Below are 24,463 nucleotides of genomic sequence, written 5' to 3'. Positions count from 1 at the left end.
CCAGTACTGCATGTTTGGTCAGCACTGCTGTTTTTTTTCTCCTCAGTGTAAAGTTGAGGAGTAGTACCAGATTTGGTAATGGCATAGGGTGCCAGGATAGCTAGCTACAACTCTGCTGTAGACACAGATATTAAATAAATTATGCAGGGGGGGTACCTCAAAAATGTACTGCTTGAAGATGCTGATGGAAACAAGGAACTCTTTTTCTATTTGTATTTGCTAACTGGGTAGAACACTAAGGCTCATCCTAGCAGCACTGTTGAGTTGAATAACTTGCTCGGAGTCAGACAGTTAGGCACACTGAGACTGAGGGAATCAAACCAGTGATCACAGGAAACAGCTCATGAATCACTTCTAGTCTTAATCCTCTGTGCCAAATCATCTTTATGTTCACTCTGTTGGTATTGATATATTTTTTTATGACTTCTTGTGCTGTCCACTCTTAAGGCTGTAACTGTAGAAAGGGTATTTGGCACCTGGGCAGCACACCCATTTCCTCTCATTGTGTGTAAGCAATTGCAGTTGTTTAATGATAGTATGTAAACTGCCAGACTTTCTCTTAAGGTGGCAAAGAAAAGTAACCCAGTAACTCAATATATTAAGAAAATGTTTTAAAATTTAAAAGCTATTTTTAAGCTATGGTAATCACTTATAGATAGTTTTAAACTATCAAATTGTTGAACTGTTCTCATTTTAAAGGTAGATAGCTTGTCCATTACCTTTAAAAAAACTGACAGTTTACAAGATGTTTGCAAGTGGTTATAATAACTTAATGACAGCTAGGAAACTGTCAAACTTTTGTTTGTAATGTTCATTCTGTGCCCTATAGAAATTAGCATCAGGTGTAGGTGTTCCATTTGCCCCATCATTGCTAGGGCACTGGGTGCACATTTTAAAATGTTTCTTTTAATTTCATAGTCCATTTTGCTTATTGACTCTCTCTCTCTCTCTCTCTCTATATATATATATATATATATATATATATATATATATATATATATATATACATAGTCAGGATTAAACACTGGTAATACTTTAAAGCAAGTCAAATAAAATGAGTATTGGATAATGATGTATGAATAAATATTTCCATTTCAAAACAAATCAAACAGTGAAGCAAATACATTTTAGTAAAAAAATAACTGAAAATACTCCAACATTTTCTGAATTACTCATTCCTAATATGTTATGGCAATCTGTTCTAGAAAAGTATCCTGTTTCTTGCCTGTGAGTGCTACTTTGGTGAAAATATAAGGGATGAAAACTCAGCTGCTATTTCCATATTTTTTGTTGAAGGAGCCAAAGTTAGCAAGTAATTTGCTATGATTTCTCAGTTCCATGGTCTAATGTGCAGTGTTTCAAAACATCAATGCCTGAGCATATAATCGTAATAAGGGATCACAGGGAGGGTGTGTGTGTGTGTGTGTGTGTGTGTGTGTGTGTGTGTGTGTGTGTGTGTGTGTGTGTGTGTATCCATATGTACTTTTGTTTGTCTGTTAAATATAAAGGTAGTGTAGTAATATACACAAGAGTTTAAAAATGTAATGGAGGTTAGATTTGCTTCACAACATAAATGGTGCATGTGTTGTATATTTTGGACTGTTTGTGTTAGTATTCTTTTTTGTCTGACTATGATTCTCCCACAAACCTATTGGAAATAGGAGGAGCCATGGGCTGACGAATATGCAAATATTATGCTAATTCATTACCCCCCAAAGTAAGACATATACCCTGACAATTTTCCAAAGCTTAAAGGGCTTTTGCCCTGACCGTCACATCTGGAAGCTGAGTCCCCCACCTATTCTGTGCCATACTGTTGAGATTGAGGAGAGGCCCTGGGATACTATACTTGGTGGGTGGTACAAGGGCACCAAAAACAAATGTGGAGAATGTATCATTTACTTTAAGTTATATTGCTACTAACCTGACAAGAATCTAGTTTCCCATTCATGGAACCAGCACAGAACATGCGATTCGTAATGTAATTACCATAGACATCTGGTTGACGACATACTATGCTGTCTATAAGCTGGACCTTGGCCTCTCTCAAAAGTGAAGAAATTGTTCCTGAAACAAGTCATAAATTGCAATTAACAGTCAAAATGCAGATACATGAATGCAAACAAAAGACAGCGTGGTGGTCATAAAAAGCTAAGTGAAACTGAAAAAATAAATCTCAGAAAAATAAAAATATACATAATAATGTGTGTCTTTTCAGCAGAAGCTAAAAGGCTATTCCCTTCTATATTCATTTCTTGTTTGATGTTCCCTTCTATATTAATTTCTTGTTTGATATCTGTGTGTGTGTTTGTCTATGTGAGTATATGAATGTGTACAGTGAAAAAAGCATCTTAAGTACGTCACAAAAGCATATCTTACCAAATCAAATGATAGTGAAACAAATACATTTTAGTTGACAATCACTGAAAATCTACAGCCTTAAAAGTAAAAAATTAAAAAATTAATAGACAGTACACAATAACCATACAAACAGATACAGGATGGAAAAACTGTACAACAGATATAGCTTAGTACCCTAACAAAAGTAACACAAACATGCCACACACATCTTAATGCCAACATAGAGGTTGCAAACCCCTGGACAAAAGGAAACAAGTGATTTTACTAGATGTTGTTACCCATTTTGTGGAACTATGCAACCTGGGTGCTAGAATAATTAAACAGGGATGTTCTGCTTGAATCAAATAGCTCCCCCTACAGAAGGATATCAGATATGGATGGCACAGTGGTGCAGTGGTTGCATTGTCACCTCACAGCAAGAGGTTCTCTGGTTTGATTTTTGGTTGGGTGCCTTCTGTGCGGAGTCTGCATGTCCTCCCTGCGTTTGTATGGGCTTCCTCTGGGTGCTCCGGTTTCCTCCCATGTTAGCATTTCTCCCCAGGCCTCTGCTGAAAATTGGCTCATTCCAAGTTGGACTTTCCCGGTTAACAAACGTTAAATAAATAAAAAATAAATAAATAACCCACTGTGATGTGCAATGCCACCAGTAGTAACTTTGCTTGTATAATGCACAACACAGTGGTTTGTTGCTCTTGTGAGTATTATGCTGTGTGTGTGTGTGTGTGTGTGTGTGTGTGTGTGTGTGTGTGTGTGTGTGTGTGTGTGTGTGTGTGTGTGTGTAGGAGAGTGTAGGAGAGACAGGTCAGTATATATTCTGAAGGTTTTGAACTCTTATTTTACATATATTTCTTTAGTACTTACCATCACTGTAGGCTTGTCACCTTTTCAAATGCCAAAAGTGGCACATTTTCTGTAGAAACCTGAAATTTTGCAGGGTAAACAATATCTACAATCAATGTAAAGGAATGAACATCACTTTTTTTGCCAAAATGAAAGCTTATTCTTACAGCATTTGAGTCGCTTATGCTGTTTCATATAAAATGTAGTTGTTTCAGATGCAAAATAATTGTTTTATGCAACTGCTAAAGAAAACTTAGCAAATACTTCGCTGCTTAAAGACAGACAGGTGGTAACCCATCATCACTGTGGCAGTATGAATTTTCTGTCTGCCATCTTTCTGATAGAGTAGTTTTAGAAGTGCGGTTCATAGATAAGAACCTCAGTATAATACATTTCTTGTAACAAGGTTCTTGGTATGAGCCTTAGTACTGTCCATCCAGCTATTCATCCATCCATCCATCCATCCATCCATCCATCCATCCATCTATTAACTTCCTAAACTGTTTTCCCTGTTGAGGGTTACAGTGGTAGCAAGCTGAGCTGGGCCAATCAAATGTTCCTTTCCCTGAGAAAGAAGTTTCCAGCTACTGAAATATGCCAAGATATTTACATACCAGCCAAGCTATATAATCTTTCCAGCATGGCATGTATCTCCTCTGGGTCCTCCAAGTACTGGGTCATCATGCTTAGTGCACTTCACATAGGAGGCACCCAGGGAACATCCTAGATAGGTGCCAACCCCCCTCAACTGGTTCCTTTCAACTCTGTAGTGCACCGGCTCTATTGCATGATCTTCCCAGGATGACAGACTCATCACTCTGTCCAGTACAGTAAGCCCAGTAGCCTTATTAATGAAACTCATTTCTGTTTCTTGTCTCGGTCATCTCATTCTTTCAGTCACTATGCAAACTTCAAGACCATAGTTGAGGATGACAAACAGGCTGCCTGAGGCTGCCTGAATAACTGAGGGTTTCATCCTCAAATTCAACTCTTGATTTACTGCCAAGGTTCAATACAACTCCTGCAGCACTGTGGCTGCTGTTGCACCTATCTACTGGTGAACCTCCCAATCCCCACTACCCCCCCCCATAGGGAACCTCCCAATCCCCACTACCTCCTGTGAGGAACCTACCAATCCCCACTACCTCATGAAATCCCCACTACCCCATGAGGAACCTCCTGATCCTCACTACCCTCTAGGACAGCTTACAGCTTTGACGCACAGTGGATGTGCACAGAGCCACTGCATGGGCAGAGATAGGTGAAATGGAGTTGGGCCACACACACACACACACACACACACACACACACACACACACACACACACACACACACACACACACACACACACACACACACCAGACACCACATGCCTCTACTAGTACCTATGGAGCTTCACCTCAGTACAGAAGATAATTTAACTGTGTAACTCTCTCTCAACATTGTAGATCTTGCTTTCCTATGTCATCAGCCCTGGTCTGATCTTAAAACAGTCATAAGTATATTAATCCTATTTAGCAAAGTACATTTCCTATAGACTTTTTTCTGACAAAACATTCTTCTTTTCAGTCTTTCCAACAATATTTTCTATCACAATTGCATTGCCATACATTTTGCAACATTCTGATGCCATATCCATCTTGCCCAATATTTTGTAGATTTTTTGCATACTTTACACTTCATACTGTTTGCTTAATATTGAATTCTGTTGACATGAAATATTCAGGAGTGGTTTAGTGCATTCTGAATGACAAAATTATGTGCACTGCATTGCTGTACAAGAATTCAGTTTACAATTACCACTTTACTGTCTGCGTTGATAAAACAATTTATAACTAAGAAAAACTGGAGAGAGTTATTCATTCATATCATGATATTGAAGTCTGATGGTAACTGTGAACTTGACAAGCAATACAGTCTAGCTGAAGCTGATACAGATATTCAGTTTAGCTGTTGCATTTGCACCTGCAGTGAGTAGTATACATTACTCTGTAGTGTATTTAATATAAACCATTTGCTGTGGTCTGAACAGAAAACCCTGCAGTACTGATCTGAGTAACTCATAAACTTCTAAACTGGCAAATAGTTGAAGTGTCAAATCTCCTTGGATCACTGGCAAAAATCAAGATGGCACAGTCAGTTTCACCTTATGACCATTTTGAACCCATGTATATATACATGGGATTTAACAGTGATTCTATTTAGAAATGTTTATAATACAAAAGCTTATGATTGGATATCTGATCGTAAGTTACTGTATGTTCAAGACATAGATGCCAAGAAATTCACCTTGCAAGAGAAAGCTTAACAGGTGAATTCTGCTATCCATGTCAAAATATATACTAAGGATTATGATCAATGAGACCTGAAAAGATTTTTTTGCAGAAAATGGAGTTATACCTGCTCCATGTGCTACCAGTTACAGAAAAAAAGAAAAAGCGACAATAGTAGGTATAAAAAGGGTTTTCCCAGGTGTTAAAGCTTTGAAAGCTAGTAAAGCACTTTAGTGGTGCCAAGTAAACAGCAAGCAGAAACAGTGTCCATTTAAAGAATGATCTGATTTAGAAGCTATTCTAGACTATTTTCTGACATACATTTTGCTTTATAAGTATGGCAGAGAGATGTATCAAACCACTTTTAAAGCTAGTTTAGCTTCTGCTGCTGTTATTTGTCAACCAGTGCTGTTTACTGTCTATTCCCAGTGTGAGCCCTGATCTTTATAATGCTTCCGGGTGCTTAACAAGTCTTTCTGATATGAGAAAGGTACTCAACTAAGCTGTCTTTTTCATGATTTTTGGTGCATAATTGAGACCAAATGAATGCGTTCCCTCTCGTAAGGGTACACTTGAGAGGTATGCATAATTGTGGTGCTCCACGCACTACAGAGTATATTATGTACAACTGTGAAAAAATGGTTTATTAACACTAACAACTTTACTTTTGTTTTCTGGAAAATATACAGAAGTTAGTGTAAATCAGGCTAACATGCCAGAGATTGAGGGTGTTATGTAGAAGACTAGAGCAGGCACTGGTCTGCAGAGAAAATGTCTGACTGAATGCATTATTGCATGTGGAGTATGTGAAGCCTGTCTTCTAGTTTCCTAGCAGTGTTGTCCACAGAAAAGTTTTCCAAAAGTAAATTGAAGTCCAAGATGTAGTTAATGGTGCATCTAGTAATAACATTAACTAGTCAGGAGTAGGTCCTGGAAAACATGGAACACATGTTTTTGGCAGACATACAAAAGGACCCCGCATACACCCAGTCTTGAATAAAGTCTAAAGGACTTCCAAAACACAATGGTATCCTGAGTACGGAGATAGCCAAGGACTGACAGTTATGCAGAAAAAGATGCTGGAGGCATGCAACTGTCTTTCTGATAGACTCTGTTGGACTAAGTTTGAATATCTTTCAGTGCCGTTTTTGCTCAGTAATGTGTACTTTTCTATGAGACTGGAAATCGTATTCATACACTTGCTTATCTGAAAGAAAATTTAAATACAGATTAATTCAAAAGGTAACAAAATTCAGTTGTTGAACTTTGTTTAAATGATTTGAAGGTTTTGGTCATACACGGTAAAACAAGTATGATCACGTGAGATTTGCAAAATATTGATTAAAGCTAAAGTAAGTAATCTGTAGTAAACTTATGTATTACTTATCTATGTAGCTGATACTCTGTGCATTTGGCTTTTTATTGGACACACTGTGCCTTTGTCTTCTTCTTTATCCGAGTTCTATCCATAATTAATTAATTAATTAGTTAGTTTACCAGGTAGAAGGAATGGCCAACAAAGTACAATGCTCACAGCTTTACATTTAGAAGCATTCATAGTAAATATGCCAGATCAATCATTTCACAATTACATAGTTTATCAATTGTCATTAATTATAACAGACAAATATTTTAGTGCAAACTTTGATATTAATTTTGAAAGGCATTGCATATAAAACCATTAATTATTTGCAATATTTATAGTTTTACATTTCACAGGTTGCCATGACTCAACATAAAAGTTCTGGTCAAGTAGAGTTTATAAGGTTGTATTATAAAAGATGAACATGCAAGAAGTTTGGTTTGAAACAATTTTCCTTGGAAACATTACTTAAAATCAATGTAATATGTTATTAGACTAGACTGATGGTGATAGGACATGGAAAGATAATGGAAAAGGGCTTGTTCAATGTCATGTGATCATTCTATCGCTGACAACATAGGAATGAATAGCTATCAAGTACTGAAACTTATGCCACCCTTGTGTTTGCTTTTGCCATCATCTCTGAAACGGAGATATTTTCCCTGTACCTCATGTAGTCTGTTAATTTACTTCTATGGTGGAACAGTCATCATCAGTTTTGAAACTTCCTTGTATATTATTTCAGTTTTCTGGGACTATTTTCCAGAAGCTCTGCTCTTGTATTGCTATTATTAAAGGTGCTCTATTAAAGTGTCAAACCTAGTAAAGTGGAACACATCGACACATTTAACTTATTTACTCAGTACAAGGAGTCCCTACAAACAAAATGAACAAAGCTGATGCTTTGAACACAAGTCATGTATGTTGTTTGGACCTGTGATTTCAAAGCAATGAAAACAATGAACGCATTCCCTCTGTTTCTGAGTGTACTGCCAATCATGTCTTCAGCCAATTGCTGTGGTGCATCAGCATTTGTCAAGGATACAGTCACCTTCTGACTGAGTCATCAGGACCCCAAATTTGAACTTTTAGATATGTAAATTTCTATAAACACAATTAATCACAATTCCATAGCTAGCTAAATATAGATTACCCTCCATTCACCCCTACTGAACATGGTCCTTTTCTTAATGCCTTAGTTGAACTCCCCACTATCCTCAACACATTTATGCTGGGGGGACTTCAACTTTTCATCTATAAACTGTGCTAACCTACACTGCTAATAGTAGGAACTCCAATGCTTCTTTGATATTACAAAGACAAACTTCATTGTACAATAATTAAACATTTAATTAGGGGCCCCAATATTCTTGAGCTTGTCTTTACAAATATGGGTCCTTCTTGTATACCTCACTGTGTATCATCTTCCATTACCAAATCAGTCCACAAATCCATGGTCTTTAACCATGACCATAAATCCTTTAAAACCGGTGATATTTCTCCTGCTAAATACCTGTGTTTAGAGACTATTAGATGATCCACCTGCCTTTGATAAATCACACTACCAAAGCTGCCACATATTCCTCTAACATCTACTTCCACCTAAATGACTGTATTTATATGGCAGTCTGTTTCCACACCAAATATGCAGAGAAATGTAAAAAAATATATCTTATGATGGAATACCAATATGGTAATATAAAACAGTTTACTTAAGCAAATTATAAAATAGTTTAAGGGTACTAATATTAAGGTCAAAGTTGAATATGATCTTAAAATAGACACTGAACTACACAAAAGACCAAGAACCAAGAACAAATACAAGTCCAAAAAAACAAACCCAGGGAAAAAGACCTCCTCAAAACTTGAACGTTGTTTATTCTTTAGCACTTTCATCAGACTGTATCAGTTGACTTCTTCAGAATAATTAACACACCATATTAATCACATTTAAATAATATTCTGAGAACATCATCTGACTGGTTTGACCAATAAAAAAAACACACTCAATAAATAAAAAAAGTCAATTAAAATTACTTACTTATAAAGACTACAAAAATCACTTGAACATTCATCTAAAAGACAAAAAAATCAAAACTGACTTATGTACCACAAAACATTTTAAACATATAATTCCCTCAAAAAAGTAAAATCAAAAATGAAAACAAAAAAAAAAAACCCAAAACTGCTAAACCATATAGGAATGCAGTTTTAAAAAAAAACTACTTAAACAGAGGCAGTCATTAAGACCAGGATATACATGGGCATTAAGTCTCACTTGCCAACATAACTCATTGAATTCAAGTAGATCTTCCCATGGTCCACCCCGAGGATCTTGGGGTACCCTTTCAATCACCAAAAAATTGAAATCATGTGTAGGATATTTTTCTACGTGTTTAAATAAAGCACTATATTGGGGTTATGGTTTCTGCTGTCCCTAACATGTTCATAAATTCTTTCTTTGAACCTCCTCTTGGTTTTTCCAATGTAGAAACCCCTACATTCTGTACACAGGGCAGCATAAACTACCCCCTGTGTGTTACAAGAAAACCTCCCATATGATCTGATGGTTGTGTGATTGATCTTGATCTTATCAGTGTTGATAATGAAATTACAATGTGCACAAAAGCCACATTTCTTAGTGCCTAGAACACCGTATTGGGCATAAAGCTCTTACATTGTCTTCCAACAAGTTTTTAATCATTGTACCTCTCCTGAACACTAACCGATAGACACTGAACTAAAAGATAAATATAACGCCTTCTTTACTAGTTTCAAGAAATTAAGATCTTGACTGGCATATTTCATTAGTCAGTTCTCATAATCCAAATGTCATGCCATTCTACCATTCCACAAATTATCTTTCTTGTTTATCCCATTTCTGTAGCTTTGTATGTAACTTAAATATACAGGTTGCATTTTAGTTGCCAACTTACAAAGTATAACTGCAACAGTAGATTTGGAGGACATATTATATTGGATCCAGAGAAATTTGGACTCTTGCACCAACACCATCACCACTACAACTCAGTCTGTATCACCACTCCCCAGATCACATGACTTGGGTGCTTGTATTTAAAGGAGAATGTATGACTAACAGGAGATTATGTATCTGCCACTTCTAGCCAAAAAGGAAGGGTAGTAGAATATGTCATGGGATAACACAGTCTGTTTGTAAATTTCATGAGGTCAGTACTGATTATGAGTATTAGAACAAAGAGCCAAACAATACAAATGTGAAAACTTACCACCTTCAGTTGTATAACCCCATCCAGTGATCCAGCAGTCAGAAGCAGAGTAGAACTGCTGACCATATGCTGGGAGACATACTGGTTTAATTTTATCTGCAACAGAAAATTCATATTTACAACCAGATAGAATTTTTGAAGTACAGATTTGTAGGAACTGCAAGGTATATATTTTTTTACATTGTATTATTTTTGTTGCTTCAGTTTTTCACTCATTCATTTTCTGATTATCCTTGTTATCCAATTCAGGGCTATTGGGTAGTTATTTTCTAATCCAGCACTCATCAATCCCAAGGAATGGAAACTAGGTGTACACCTACAGACAGCTTGGAAGATCCCCAGGTCACATGCAGCATGCCTTTGGAATATGGGACAAACTTAGGATGCCTCTCAGAAAGCTATGAGGATATAGCACACTCATAAATCAAAACTGTCAGCAGTACACCTCACACCACATCTCACCAAGGCAATCACAATACACATAAGCCATCATATGCTGATGTTCTAAAGATTAACTTGCTTAAACCTCAAAGACCTTCAAAACAGAACATGGGCACAAAACACACAGCAAGTTAAGCCTATCACCTCACATAGCATAAGGACTTCCAGAGTCATGGATGCTGAACCCGTAAGGCAGCAAGCCAAACATTCTAGTTATAGGTAACTCCATTGTAAGACATACAGATGTACCTCCTGCCAGGCTAAGCAAGGAAAGAGTGATTGTTAGTTGCTGGCCTGTTGCCAGGACCCATTAGATCACACATGCACTCAATGCCTTCAACAAGTACTGGTAGAACTTTGTCATAGAACATATGAGTGTCAATGACTTGATTTGTACCTGCCTGTACTATATGAAGAAATAAAAGATGGAGGTCTAAAGCTATGTGTCTCGGGCATATATGAGCCTAGCACTGAGCAGCATTTTACCTTCTCCAAGGGTAATGCTGCAATATGAGCAAAATATACTTGACATCAATAATTGGCTAAGTTTTTGGTGTCATTTGAAGGGGACAAATATTTGTCAGCCTGGGAAGATATGACTGACAGACCACGTTGATTCACCAGGGATAGCCTACATCTATGCCCCTTAGTGCATTAATTATTGGCAAAGACATTGTTCACCCCCATAGTGCCTTTTTTGTGCAATGTTAACATAATAAACCTAGCAACATAATAAAGCAAGCAAAAGAAAATATAAAGGTGTTCCTGATCAACATTAGGAATCTAAAAAGAAACTCCACTCCCTATAAGCCCTTCTCATGCTGGAGGTCATAGATCTCTGTTGCAGGAGAGAAAAAAAGATGGAGGTGTCTCAATTCATTTAGAAGGGAATCACATTAAGACTAGTAAAGCAGCATGATGCACTAGAGCTTCTTTATGTCCAAATAACCATCTGAAAGGTCTATGATCCCAGCAAACTACAATATATATCTATAGGAACTTGAATCACTTACTATTAAACCTAATACCATTTCCTAGGTGATTTAAACTATCCAGTTATAGCCTGGCAAACCTACACCACTACTAGTTCACTAGTTCACTAAAGCAGAGATTCCTGGATTTTGCCAGAGCAAATGCCCTGGATCAATTAGAGAACCCACATCTTAGATCTTGTCCTTATTAATTTGTAGGCATCATGCACCATCCCTGTCATACCTTTGTCACTTGTTAGGTCTGCCCATAAAGCTATCTCCTTTGAAATAAAATTGAAACCAAAGACCCTTCCACCCAAGGTACATTTAAAATTTTCTCTAAGAGAAATTACCTACTTTTAAGTGATAACATTTGCAATTTTCAAATCCCCAGTAAACCTAGTTAAGTCCACTGAATATGCGGAAATGTACACCACAACACTATATCAGTGTGTAAACAGCTCCACAGATACAGCTGTACCCTGTAAGAAAAAGTGCAGGGCAAAACCCAGAAACAACCACTCCCCTTGATGGGACCATAATATCAACCAGCTTTACAATAAAAGGCAAAGAATTTTGACCCAAAGTATGAAAATTATTTACCAGAATGATCCAGCCCTAATCACTGAAATAAGCAAACAACTCAAGAGCTTAGTAAAATCCACCCTAGTAAAGTTTGACGCTAAAATAGCCAACCAAGCCAAGACAATCATAGGTTTTTTTTTAGTTATGTTCATAAACTTAGAAGCATGATGCAGCAATGCTCTGATCTGATTGTAAATTATGTTACCTACACTGAGGGTGAAGATACAGCTAATATACTGGCTAATAAAATCAGCTGAAAATTTGCCATCATCTCCTCTCCAGCTATCTCAAAAAATATATCTGAAACCGAGTCGCCTAGAGCTATCATGCAAGGCCATATCCTAAAAGCATTATCAAAAGTTTAACATACTGAATCAGTAAGTCCTGAAAGCACAAATTAGCCACTCCACTAACACTGTTCAACCTCAGTTTCCATATGTATTTTGTAACAAATGAATAGAGAACAGCTACGTTCATTCCCTCCACATAAGTGAGGACCTTCCACAGAGCCAAACATTTATAGACTCATTAATCCGACAAGCCTCATATGCAAAACCATGGAAATATTTATCCTAGAACAAATAATAAGGTCATAGTGGACTTCCAGACACAGTACCTGTATCAGTTTGGATTTGCCAAGGACAGGTCATGCTTACAAAACCTGGTGAACTTCTTTGAAAAGGTCACCAAAGCAATGAATGACGGTAAAATGCTACATACTGCATAACTGCACCTAGCCAAGGCTTTTGACACACTCTCTCATTCAGGAATAGTAGAAAAGCTAAATAAACTGGGAATAAACCTACATCATCATCCACTGTACTGCCAACTGGCTCACAGATAGGATGCAGGAGATCAAAATATGGGACACCACCTTCACAAACAGACCAGTGACCAGTGGAGTCCTCAGGGCCTGATGCTGAGACCTAGCCTGTTTGGCATCTACTTCATTGAAGAAAAAGCCAATGCCAAAGTGCTCTGGCTGACCAGGTTTGCAAATGACTACAAGCTAGGAGCAGTTATTAAATCCCAAAATTACATAAACCATTCTTCAAGAAGGTTTGTATCAAACAAATAACCATTGACAGAATCATGGACTGAAACTAAATGCCAAAAAAGGCATCATCATATCTTTGGTATGTTGTCTGCCCTAGAAAGCTACCACATTAACAATATCCCCTTGACAGTTGACCCATTTGTTTGGGAATGGGAACTTATGTGGACAGTGACCTAGGTTTTGACCAGCATGTGTCCACTGTTGTAAGAAAGCTCTATGTTGTGCAGCTTGTAAATGAAGGGATTGTGACTAGATTAAGAGATGTCATTGCCCCCCTTACTCAGCCCTCATTATACTAATCATTCAGTGTAATGCCCCCTTTGAGATGTATCTGTCCAGGCATGTGCAATAACTGGAACTCCCACAGAGATACCTTGCACATCAGCAAGTCAGACACATCAGAATACCTGGCCCAGGGATCTAAACTTCTTCTGCAACATCAACAGAAAGGTTTGGAGAGACAGGTAGGTCACACAAAGGATAATGCTACTCTGGAAAAGGCTTCTCACCCACACAAAACAAAGCTTAACCCTGCATATTTAAGCACAACTTAGATCTATGACTGGGTAATAGAAACGTTACCTCAGGACTGCCCCTGTACTACTAATGGACAAAGGCAGATCCCAAATCCTTTATCCCATGCATAGGTCCCCTGAACATATCTATGGTATGATCTCAATTATTCTCACTAGGGTTAATATATAACTATCGACCATATGATGGGATTGGCCAATCTAACACAAAACAGGATAGGTTAATTCAGGCACCAAAAGGGAAATTGGCTAGGATTAAAACAGTCCACGGGGCAACTAGCCAAGTACTTACCTATGAACCTAAGTTTAGGGATAGAGTAAGTAAGGGTTTAGATTTAGTAGTGAGTGTGTGTGTGTGTGTGTGTGTGTGTGTGTGTGTGTGTGTGTGTGTGTGTGTGTGTGTGTGTGTGTGTGTGTGTGTGTGTGTGTGTGTGTGTGTGTGTGTGTGTGCTAATAACCCTAACCATGCACCTCACCTAAAAAAACTTTCCATAACGCTACCATTATTCAGACAAATGTGAACTGAATTTTGGTAGGGTTATGGTGGTTACATCGGAAAAGGAAATTTTCTTCATTTTTCGGGGTTTTGGTTACTGTGTTGTCAGTATTATAAAGGGTTGCAATGTTTTATTCAATATTTTGTATTTTTATCATGTAACATGTCAAAAATTTATGATATAATCATATATATATCTACATCATATGTGTTCATGCATACAAGTTCATGGGTCTGAAAGGTTTGCTGCTCATGTGTGAGTGCAGGGGAGCTTGCCACTCCCACACAAAGACATTTATTTCAGTCTACTCCATTACTTTACATTTAACAAGAGGCTTTTGAAGTTTTTAGAGTAAGAACTTAAAATGTATGTGCTCAAGTTATGATCTGTCATGACAGAACCCAAAATAATGGGATATCCTAATTAGGAAATGCAGCCGATTACAACTGACTGGAGCAATATAAGCAAAAGACGATCTGACAGATGTTTCTAGACAAGCCCCTGAAACAGACAATAGTCTCTCTCACTTGCTTTCCTGAGGAACCTTTCTGAAGAATAAGGCTGTAGCAGCTCTCTTTGATGACCAGAGCCCATAACATAGCAGCCCTGGAATGTACAAATCTTTAAAACAGACCTGGTAGTGACTGGTAGCCAGTGCAAATCCTGCAGCTGGAGTTGACTTATTTGATAGGTTTGAGGTGATCCTACCAATAACCTTGCAACAAAAATCTGTACCCGCTGCAGTTATGCCAGGTTTCCACCTATTAGTCCAAAGTAAAGGACTTTGCAATTGCCAAAGTTAGATAAGAATTGTGCATGAATCACCAGTTCCAAAGATGGAATTATATTACAGAGCCACGTAATTCATATTGCATAATATTTTTAGATGGACATAAGCTATAGTGAGAATGGCTCCAACTTAAAATCATGATCCATTGACTTTCCCAAGGGGAACTTACCCTTCTTATTTGGGTATGATCTTGTACTTCATTATATTAAATAATGGAGGCACTGGAGGTTCATCAGTAGATCATTACTTTTTTTTTATTACCTCCAACCCTCCTCTGAGGAAGCCTACCTGATGACTCCACCACTGACATCTATTTGGCATATTTCTTCCATAAGAATGGGAGCTGGGCACTGCTGGGCTAGACAAAAACCCTATGATGAATTTGTTCCTGCTAGGGAAGCCACACTTGGCCATCCCTTCCCCTAGAGGCAAGCATTGGGTGTTAGGCAATAGGTCAACTTGCTGGTCACTTGGGGTGGCCTGCTCCCAGGCTGCCTGCAAACTCTCCATGGCTAATTATCCAATTTTCAATTGTTGGTATATAAAATGTGTGTGTTCTTATGGTTTTTTACTCCTTGAAGGCTACGGCCGAGATGTCAGAGGAAGAAAGTGTGCTACAGAATAATTTTGTGGATCACCCTTTGGTTGTATTTCGTTTTTTCATCTGGTGTTTGCTGTTGTTTAAACTCTCCATGGCTGTCTGGTCAGGGGATGAAGTCTGCATGTTCCCCCACATACCTACTATTCTTCAGCACAGTAAAAATGCCCCTGCCCAACACATCATGAGCTAGGGGAGTCATTTGGGGTAGTGAACCACCTAACCATTGATAGACACTGCTTCCTCCCCCAAGGAAGAGTAAGATGAAATGCGTCATCCAAGATCACATTTCTTTGCCTGGTCTCTCACAGACTATGGCTTTTAGTTGTTAGTAATGTAACTGTCATACCTCTCAACTTCTTAACACAAGAAATCTGGACAAAACCTTAAATAATGGGGGCAAAGGCCTAAAAATAGGAACAGATTTTAAATATTGTTCTTATAAATGTAGAAAGCTACAAGAACAGGATTTGTGTTAGCATGCTTTTTCTGAAGCATATGAAGTCTGAAAGTCAAATATATGTCATTATTTGGTCATTATTTAGTGACATCAATCTTCCACAATTTGCCAGAAAACCACAGATTTTATGAGGAACAGACCAAATATTAGAGGCAAAAATCTAGACATTTTGTAAACATCTGTACAGCTGAGAGATATGAACTCAATCTCAACATGAATTTACAAGCAATCGACACTTGAAGGTCACTCGGTGATACACTTGACAGATAAACATATAAACCAATATGTATTCTGCATTTACTGTTTTATTTGTGAGAATTAGTTATAGTGAAGCAGTATTTTACCTGCTAATTCTTCAATTATTTTTATGTTGATTTTCTTGATACTTACCACAAATACAGTTTTGAGCATAATACTCTATCCCCCGAATTTACTAACCTTCCATGCAGGACTAGCTTAGTCCTACACGGAAGCACCCATTTAGGAGCAGGATGGCAGCGTGCATATTAATAAGGCGTGCTGCCTGAACTCCTAGGTTTACACGGAGCATGTACAAGTGCAGGGGGCATCTGAAAGCAGAGCTCTCAGAATAAACATGCCCCTGTAATGTAGAACAGCAGAAAGTGGTAAGAAATGAGCGAGACCACTCATAGGTGTCCACATATCCCCACCAACAGTTCCCCATGTGTACAACAGCAACAGTACATAAAAATTAAATGAAGAAACCCCTTTATTTTATTTAAAAATCCAAGTACAACTAACTGTAGGTGTGCGGGTGTGCCCATCACTTAGCTACAGTTAAAGCAGCTTAAAAGGCTGAAGAGGATAACAAGAAAGATATATGCAAATGAAGCGCACAGCAGTAGTGCAGTGGGCAGAACATTCGCCTAATGAGCAGGCATTCCTGGATTGAGTCCCAGTGCAGCACATTCTATTTTACATTGCAAAGCATGTTATGACCAATATTTTTGTTGCAAAACCCACTAAATAACATATATTTATGAACTAGAGTACTCCAGGAAATGCACATGTGACGTGTCAGGGTCATAATGAATAAGGCACTAGTAAGCAAGTTTAAGCACAAATAAGTAGTAGTAAGCATATGTAAGCACTAGTAAGCATGTTTAAGTGCATTTGTGCGGGGGTAAGCACTGCCTACACAGATTAAGTAATGTAGAAGCTAACTGAGTATAAGAAATGGTAACCGGAAGTTAGCAGTGCTTACCTCCACGCAAACATGTGTAAATCCACTTACAACTGCATTAAAGTGCCTTAATCACTCTGTATCCAATGGCCCATGTTCTGCCCAGCAACAAATTAAACAGCCTCTGCAAGGGTCAAACCCACAACCCTGTACACTACAGTCACAGTAGTTAACCACTAAACCATCATAGCAGTACATAAGAGTGAGGTTTCAACAAACAAATCCTCACCATAGGAAAATCAAACTGAACATGTGAAAGGAATCTATGTACAGTGTGATGTTGTCTTACCCGTTACATAGCATAAATATGTGAACTGGAGTACTGCAGTAAGGCCAGATGTGAGGTGTTAACGTAATAAAGTGTTGAAGTCCCCAGGACCCCATACAGTGTACATACACATGAATCACGGATACCAGAAACAGATATAACATGTGACGAATAATAAATCAATGCCAAAAGGAAAATATAATGCAAATTAGATATGAAGCAACGCTAAGTATTGCATAGCTCAGCTTAGCTGGTGTAAGCAATGTGTAGGCTGGCTAACTCAATCTGCCCAGTGGTATACCCCTTTAAGCAATGCCAACATTACATAAGCAGGTGTGCCCAATGCTTAGCCTTTTCAAAACCGTCCAATCACGGGACAGTACAGGAAATCGGGCATATTTAAACCCCAAAGGTGCAAATACTTCCCAGAACTGGTTGCAGCTCCCTACTCTAGGCAAAATGGCTAGAGTTGGGGAAGGCACTCGATCTAGAGCACAGCGCTGGGGCACCCAGGAGTCCAGATTCATGGTATGGCTCCTGGTAAAACACCATGAGCAGAGACTACTGCAGGGCCAATACCAAGACTCACAGTATAAAGTTGAGGCCTGGGACAGTCTCACCCATGACTTCACCAGTGCCCCTGGCATCCCCCAGACTGGAGAGCAGGTCAGGCATCACCATGCTGACCGGAAGCGACAGAGGGAAGATCTCTCTTGGAGCAGTGGATCCAAGAATCAAGGCAGATGGCCGATGCCCCAGCATTAAGTACTCATTTTACTACGTAGATAATGATTGTCTAGCTTGTGTATACTATGGATAGGTAATGGCTAAATATCACTGTATTTCGCTGACAGCTGCAGATGAGCTGGCTGTGAACCAGCAAGCCCATGCTGCTAGGCTGCAAAGGCTGCGTTGCGAGGCAGGTTAGTAATAATCTTGCATGTACTGTCATAACAAATAAATATAACAATTCTAGAAAGTGTTGTACCAGTATAAAAATGTATTGTGTATGGGATGTACTGAATAAACTAGACAATATGCAGGAAGACTGTCATATAGGTTGTGTGTAAATAAAGGTGTAATATCTTGTGAATAAAAGTATAACCCTGGAATGCTTGTGTACATTCTGCTATCATATGTTGTTGTAGTGTTGCATTCTATAAATAGTACTGTTGTATTAAGCAGCGTTACCCACACTGTTGAATGCAGATAAAATGTGTGGGAAGTTCAGTATAACAATGTTGGAAGTCCAAAGAGGTCAGTCATATTGTGCAACTGAGGGAGACTTAGAAAATATTGGAATGCTTCATACCAATTGCCTGATAGCACAGTGTACTGTCATGTCAACTGCAATATTTTTACCACCCACAGCAGGGGGTTGAATCCCAGGAATGGTAATATGTTGCATGCTTAATCATACCCCACAACTGTACAGAGTTTGCAGGAATGTTCAGATTGAAAGCTGTATGCATAATAAGACCCAACAACTGTACAGAATTTGCTAGAATGTTCAGATAGTACGCTGTAAGCATAATCATAACCATCAACTGTACAGACTGTGGCAGAATGTTCAGGTAGTAAGCTGCATGCATAGTCATATCCCTCAACTGTTCTGATCTGTTCAGCATGTCCAGATAAATGGCTCAAATCTGCTGCCCAGTAACCTGTTCCCCTGACAAATCAGTGTGATGATCCAAGAAAGGTAGGCAGTTTTTAGTGACTTATAACTAATAGTCAAAGAATGTACATGAAAACAAACCTGTCATCGTAGCATCTCACCCAAAGCGTATGACAGCTATTCTCAAAATATGTCATAATAACACCTGCATCCTGTCAAGCCGTGACCAATAAGTATGTGTATAACATCAATATGGAATTTGGGAGTATGTGTAGAATTTGTCAGGTAGTGTTAATAAAGGTTTTCTCCACAGCTATACCAGGCAAGAAGTGTAGACTGTAGGTACAACACAGTTCACTTATATACTTGTCTATAAGCATGAAATCTGGGAGTATGTGTAGAAATTGTCAGGTAGGGTTAACAATGATTTTCTCAACAGCTGTAACAGATAAGATGTGTAGACTATACGTAAGACACAGTCCACGTATGTACTAATCTACAAACATGCCATTGTACAAAGTAAGGACATTGGGTAGTGTAATAATACATGTAAAGGACAGATCACTGCAGTGACTAAGAAAGTTGTGAAAACTAGAGGGATATATTAGTTAATTGACCTCTGTCTCTCAGCCCCACCATAACCTAACCTAACTCCTCAGTGGGTACGTGTACACTCCAAGCTTTTGTTGGGACATAGTCCTATTGGTTTATAAATATTCACATTTGGTTCTATGCATGTGCCATGTTAAAATACTCCCATATTGGTGGCCTGTTGCCATCAATGAAACCTGCATGCTTTTGTAATGGCCACTGTTGTCCCATATATGCATGTGTTCTGCTCGCTCTGCAACTGTTGTAATTCTGGTGTCTTGGGTTAATGGGAATACCTATGCATGCTGTTGTAACTAATCCTGATTGCTGTTGATTATTACTAACTGATATCTTTCTTAAAACTGCAACCCATAGCTCGTATGGGAAGGCTGGTCCCAGCAAGCCCACCTGTCCCACCTCATCTGGCCACCTTTGGGGCCGTGAAGGTGCAGTGGTGACTGCCCATGGGTGGAGACCTCAGTCCTACTGTTTCCATTTGGGAGCTCATAGGCTTGCAACTTCAAAACACCCTTCCCCGTCCAAGGTGTTTACCCCCCACGTGTCATATACTGCCCCTGTATGCATCTTGTTTGTCTTGTCTGTTAACCTACCCAACCTACCTCCCCAAATATACCTACTACCCCTCCCCAACATTCCACTCTCCTGAAAAAAAAAGGGCAATCTGTTCCCCCCCAAAAATCTCACCCCATACATAGCTGTCCATTTCACACACATGTCCACTGGATACATGTAATCCAGTCTAATAGGCATCACAACTTATTATTGTTGTCCTCACCCCCACCCAGGGGTTTGAGTGCCCAAATCTATTTCCAAATTCAGTGTATATGCACAGCTGTTGCTGTAGAAGAATTGGGCAGCTATGGACCTTCCCTACACCCTTCCTGCACATCCCTGTCTATTTTTCCTACTGTCTTTCCCTCTTTGTGCCCCTTTTTTCACCACTTTCCTATCAACCCTTTTTTCTTTTCTTTTAAAGAAATTAGTGTGGGGGTAAGCAGGAGTAAGCATTTTTAAGCAGCAGTAAGCAGGTTTAAGCCTGTTTGCATGAGAGTAAGCAATGCCTACACACGTTAAGCAATTTAGAAGCTAATTGTGTGTAAGAAACTGCAACCAGAAGTTAGCAGTGCTTACCTCTGCACAAACTCACTTACAACTGCTTTAAAGTGCCTTAATCACTCTGTAGCCAATGGCCCGTGTTCTGCTCAACAACAAAATAAACAGCCTCAACAAGGCTCAAACCCAGGACCCTTCACACCATAGACAAAATGATTTACCACTAAGCTATGCCAGATATACATAAATATGATGTTTTCAGAAACATAACGTCCATCCCAGTCATGCAACAGTACAGAGAATGTATAGCAACATCTGGTTACCTATTACAAAATCGAAGTTATGGAACTTCGAATACCATATGGTCGACACCATATGATCGAAGTTCCGTTACTTCAAAATTACAAAAAAATAAATAAATAAAACAAACAAAACGTACCCTGATGGGTTAAAGCAGGGGGGCATGCCACCCTGCACCCCCTATACCCCCTGCTACTTAAATATACCAACTCCGAGATCGCACTTTAATGATCTAAGGTGCGTAAAGGGAAGATTTCCCTTTCCTACACTGTAGCGCAATCTAGGAGTTGGTATAGTTAAGTAGTGGGGGGTGTGGGGGAGCAGCCCCCTGCCTACACCCTTTACTTTTTCTTTTTTTTTAATATTTAGTTTTAGGAAATTCGAATTTTCAATTGTTCGATCATTAACGGTCGACCTTTAGTGATTCGAACAACTGAAAATTTGATGTTCCAATAAGAACCTCCAACATCTAGATGTATGTGTGTATGTAAATATATTAATATCTAAACAGATACAACATATATAAATATGCATATATATATATATAAATATTTTGAAATATATACTTATATATAAATGTATATGAACATATATACATGCAAATTCCTACATCAACATATGTCTACACCTATATGTCTACATATACACAGCAAGTTACTATATGTATGCAGACATATATCTATGTAGGTATATACGGACATAGTTATATATATGTAAGCAGATATATATATATATATATATATATATATATATATATATATATATATATATATGGAGAGAGAGAGAGAGAGAGAGAGAGAGGTATATATGCCCACATATCTGTAGATAGCAATGGTAGATTAACAAAAACAAATATGTCCAAATGCACCGTTAATGGGGTTAAGACACCACAAACAATATACGTCATGTATGAATACGCATACCCCCCCCACAGCCAAACACATCCACCCTGCAATACACTACCAAGTGTTACAGATCCCATAACCAGGACCTGACATGACATGGGCACAAGATGTTAACAGTACTACAACCCACCTGTATGATGTCAGGCTGGTATTGGTAACATATGCAGTACAGTCTGGCTCCCATAGGAATTGTAAAATGTGGAAGCTATCAACATCCCTAGGATACATATACACAGACACATATATGCTGATACAAATATACATATCCATAGATATATATATATATATATATATATATATATATATATATATATATATACACACACACATGTGACTACACATACACACGCTGAGATATGTACAGTAAGATACATATGTAGAAGGTGCACACAGTATGGAACAGCCACTATGCCTACAGTTCACACCTGAACAACTGGACACTGTATGGGCCACCCATACAAATTAGAATTGTTGCCTGCAACATATACCCACAGAAAGGTCATAGAAAAAACACCACACACAGGTTTGCAGAAATGAAAAACTTTTATTTGTGTACTATTACAGCTCTATATGCCATGTCATATAGCTGTTTAGACACTGACATCCATATAAACAGAGTAATGCAACTGTGAAACAGTTATACTAATACAGTAGTCTGGAAAGGTTCATAACTGTTGCAGTCCAGGCCAAGGCCTTCAAACTGTACAATAGTAAAGACAGATTGGGCCACAGGATACCAAACAATCAACAGTATGTAATGCAGGTGTATAGTTCAGCAGCCTCTGTCTACACTCTGTACAATATCACATGGTGGTAAAGACGTCATGTGATCAAATGGGATGTAAGTGTTACATAAGGCATAACTGACACCATCAAAAGCACACTGACAAACAGATCAGTCTGTATGGCAGGAGGCCTGCATTAACCCAATTTATGTGAGTAATGTAAATACAGGTGAAGTATACCGTACTGTACATCCAGATACCTTAAGGCAGCTCACCTCTGATACTCCCACATTTTGTAACAGCCTAGGTCATTTATGGTGCATTCCCCCTCGACTCAATAATACAGGTCCATATACCACTGTTACATACACTGGCCTCTGGAGTGCATAAGGGCACACATGTATTGTGTAGGTAAAGCCCACACATATATGGCCCCAGCCCCACCATATGTGTGGGGGATATAACAGCAGTGGACTGATGACAGCAATGGGCAGTGTGATATACTCACAGCCCACTACAGAGCAACCCCTAACAGCATGTCATAGGTCCAAAGCTTGGTATGCAGGTGGAGGACAGAGGCTGAAACACAGGCACATATGGGGAAATCTGTTGCCATACACTAAGCAAAATGGTGGTGTTACAGGATAGTCTGCAACATATCCTTAGTCAGGGAATTGAGGTTAGAAACAGAAATGGATGTAGCCATGTACTGATAGCACTCACGACACACACTGCCAGTGAAATATCTGACACAGGATCTGTGTGGTGGACAGACAAAATATGATAGGCACACCTCTGGCCACCATGAGGATAGGCCCACAGTTGAGAGCTATGCAGACAGACTGCATTCCAAGGTAAACTAGTATGTACACACACCCTGTAACAACAGTACTATACAAAGCATAACACAACTGTACTCACACTGTCTGTAGTTCTTGAACCTCCTCAAATATGTAGCTGCCCTGAGTGTGCCAGTTCTCCTGTAAGAGGTATTAATACCTGCTGTCTGTAACACTGATACCCACACACAGGAAGGATGTCCATCACACAGGAAAGGTAAAGGGACCACGCCCACAAGGTGGTTGCCATGACAGTGGCAATTGGAAGTACTACACATGTGTAATCATATATATAGATATATGGATAATTATATGTGCATATATTTTCATCATATGTCCTGGACATGGAGTGTAGCCCTACCCCGGCCTCTATAGCCCCAAAGTCGTAGTACAAGGGGATGTTAGGTATGTATAGCAGGTATATTAATAGACTATTTCTACTGTAATTGGGATTGTCTTCACAGACATGGTGTGTGTGGGAGGTCACATCTGCTTATCTCGTGTGCCACTGGCTACTGACAGACATCCTAAGGACATTATAGTAAAGTACCGCTGCTAGCACATAATGCCCCTGTGGACTGCAGCAGAGATATTGGCCAATATATGTGGACATTCTGACACACTCTGTACAGTCTAGAGGTATACACATAACCCCTTAGTGCAAAGCATGTGTACCATGCCTGACAAAATGGATGTTGACAGCCATGTAGATGGGTATAACACATAATGACTGATTCACATTTGCTACCATAGGTTATGCATTCACACACCCCTGCCTGGCCTGACACATAATAACCACTGATACAGGGGTGCCATGGCCACATACTACTCACTAGATATTGACATACATCTGTACAGCATCCCATTGCTCTGTCTGATATACATGACTGTTAAGGGAGGCCTGGCAGCAGTACATCTGGCA

At 38.9% G+C, this 24,463-nt stretch overlaps 1 protein-coding gene across 1 annotated transcript in view; it reads right to left on the bottom strand.

Moving 5' to 3' along the window:
- The window catches only part of LOC122808402 (transmembrane protease serine 13-like), a 373,755-nt gene that overhangs the window by 143,095 nt on the left and 206,197 nt on the right, over positions 1-24,463 (bottom strand). The window contains exons 7-8 of the mRNA XM_044079367.1: positions 10,086-10,181; positions 1,925-2,067 (exon numbers count right to left, since the gene is read on the bottom strand). Of these exons, the coding sequence (XP_043935302.1) occupies positions 1,925-2,067; positions 10,086-10,181 (239 nt within the window). The remainder of the gene's footprint in view (positions 1-1,924; positions 2,068-10,085; positions 10,182-24,463) is intronic.

Source organism: Protopterus annectens, chromosome 8.part0 (assembly GCF_019279795.1).
Source record: "Protopterus annectens isolate FY-2018-M chromosome 8.part0, PAN1.0, whole genome shotgun sequence".
In the NCBI taxonomy this organism is placed as follows: Eukaryota; Metazoa; Chordata; order Ceratodontiformes; family Protopteridae; genus Protopterus; species Protopterus annectens.
The sequence above is the reverse complement of the archived record's forward strand: the minus strand, read 5'-3'. Positions and strand labels throughout refer to the sequence as shown.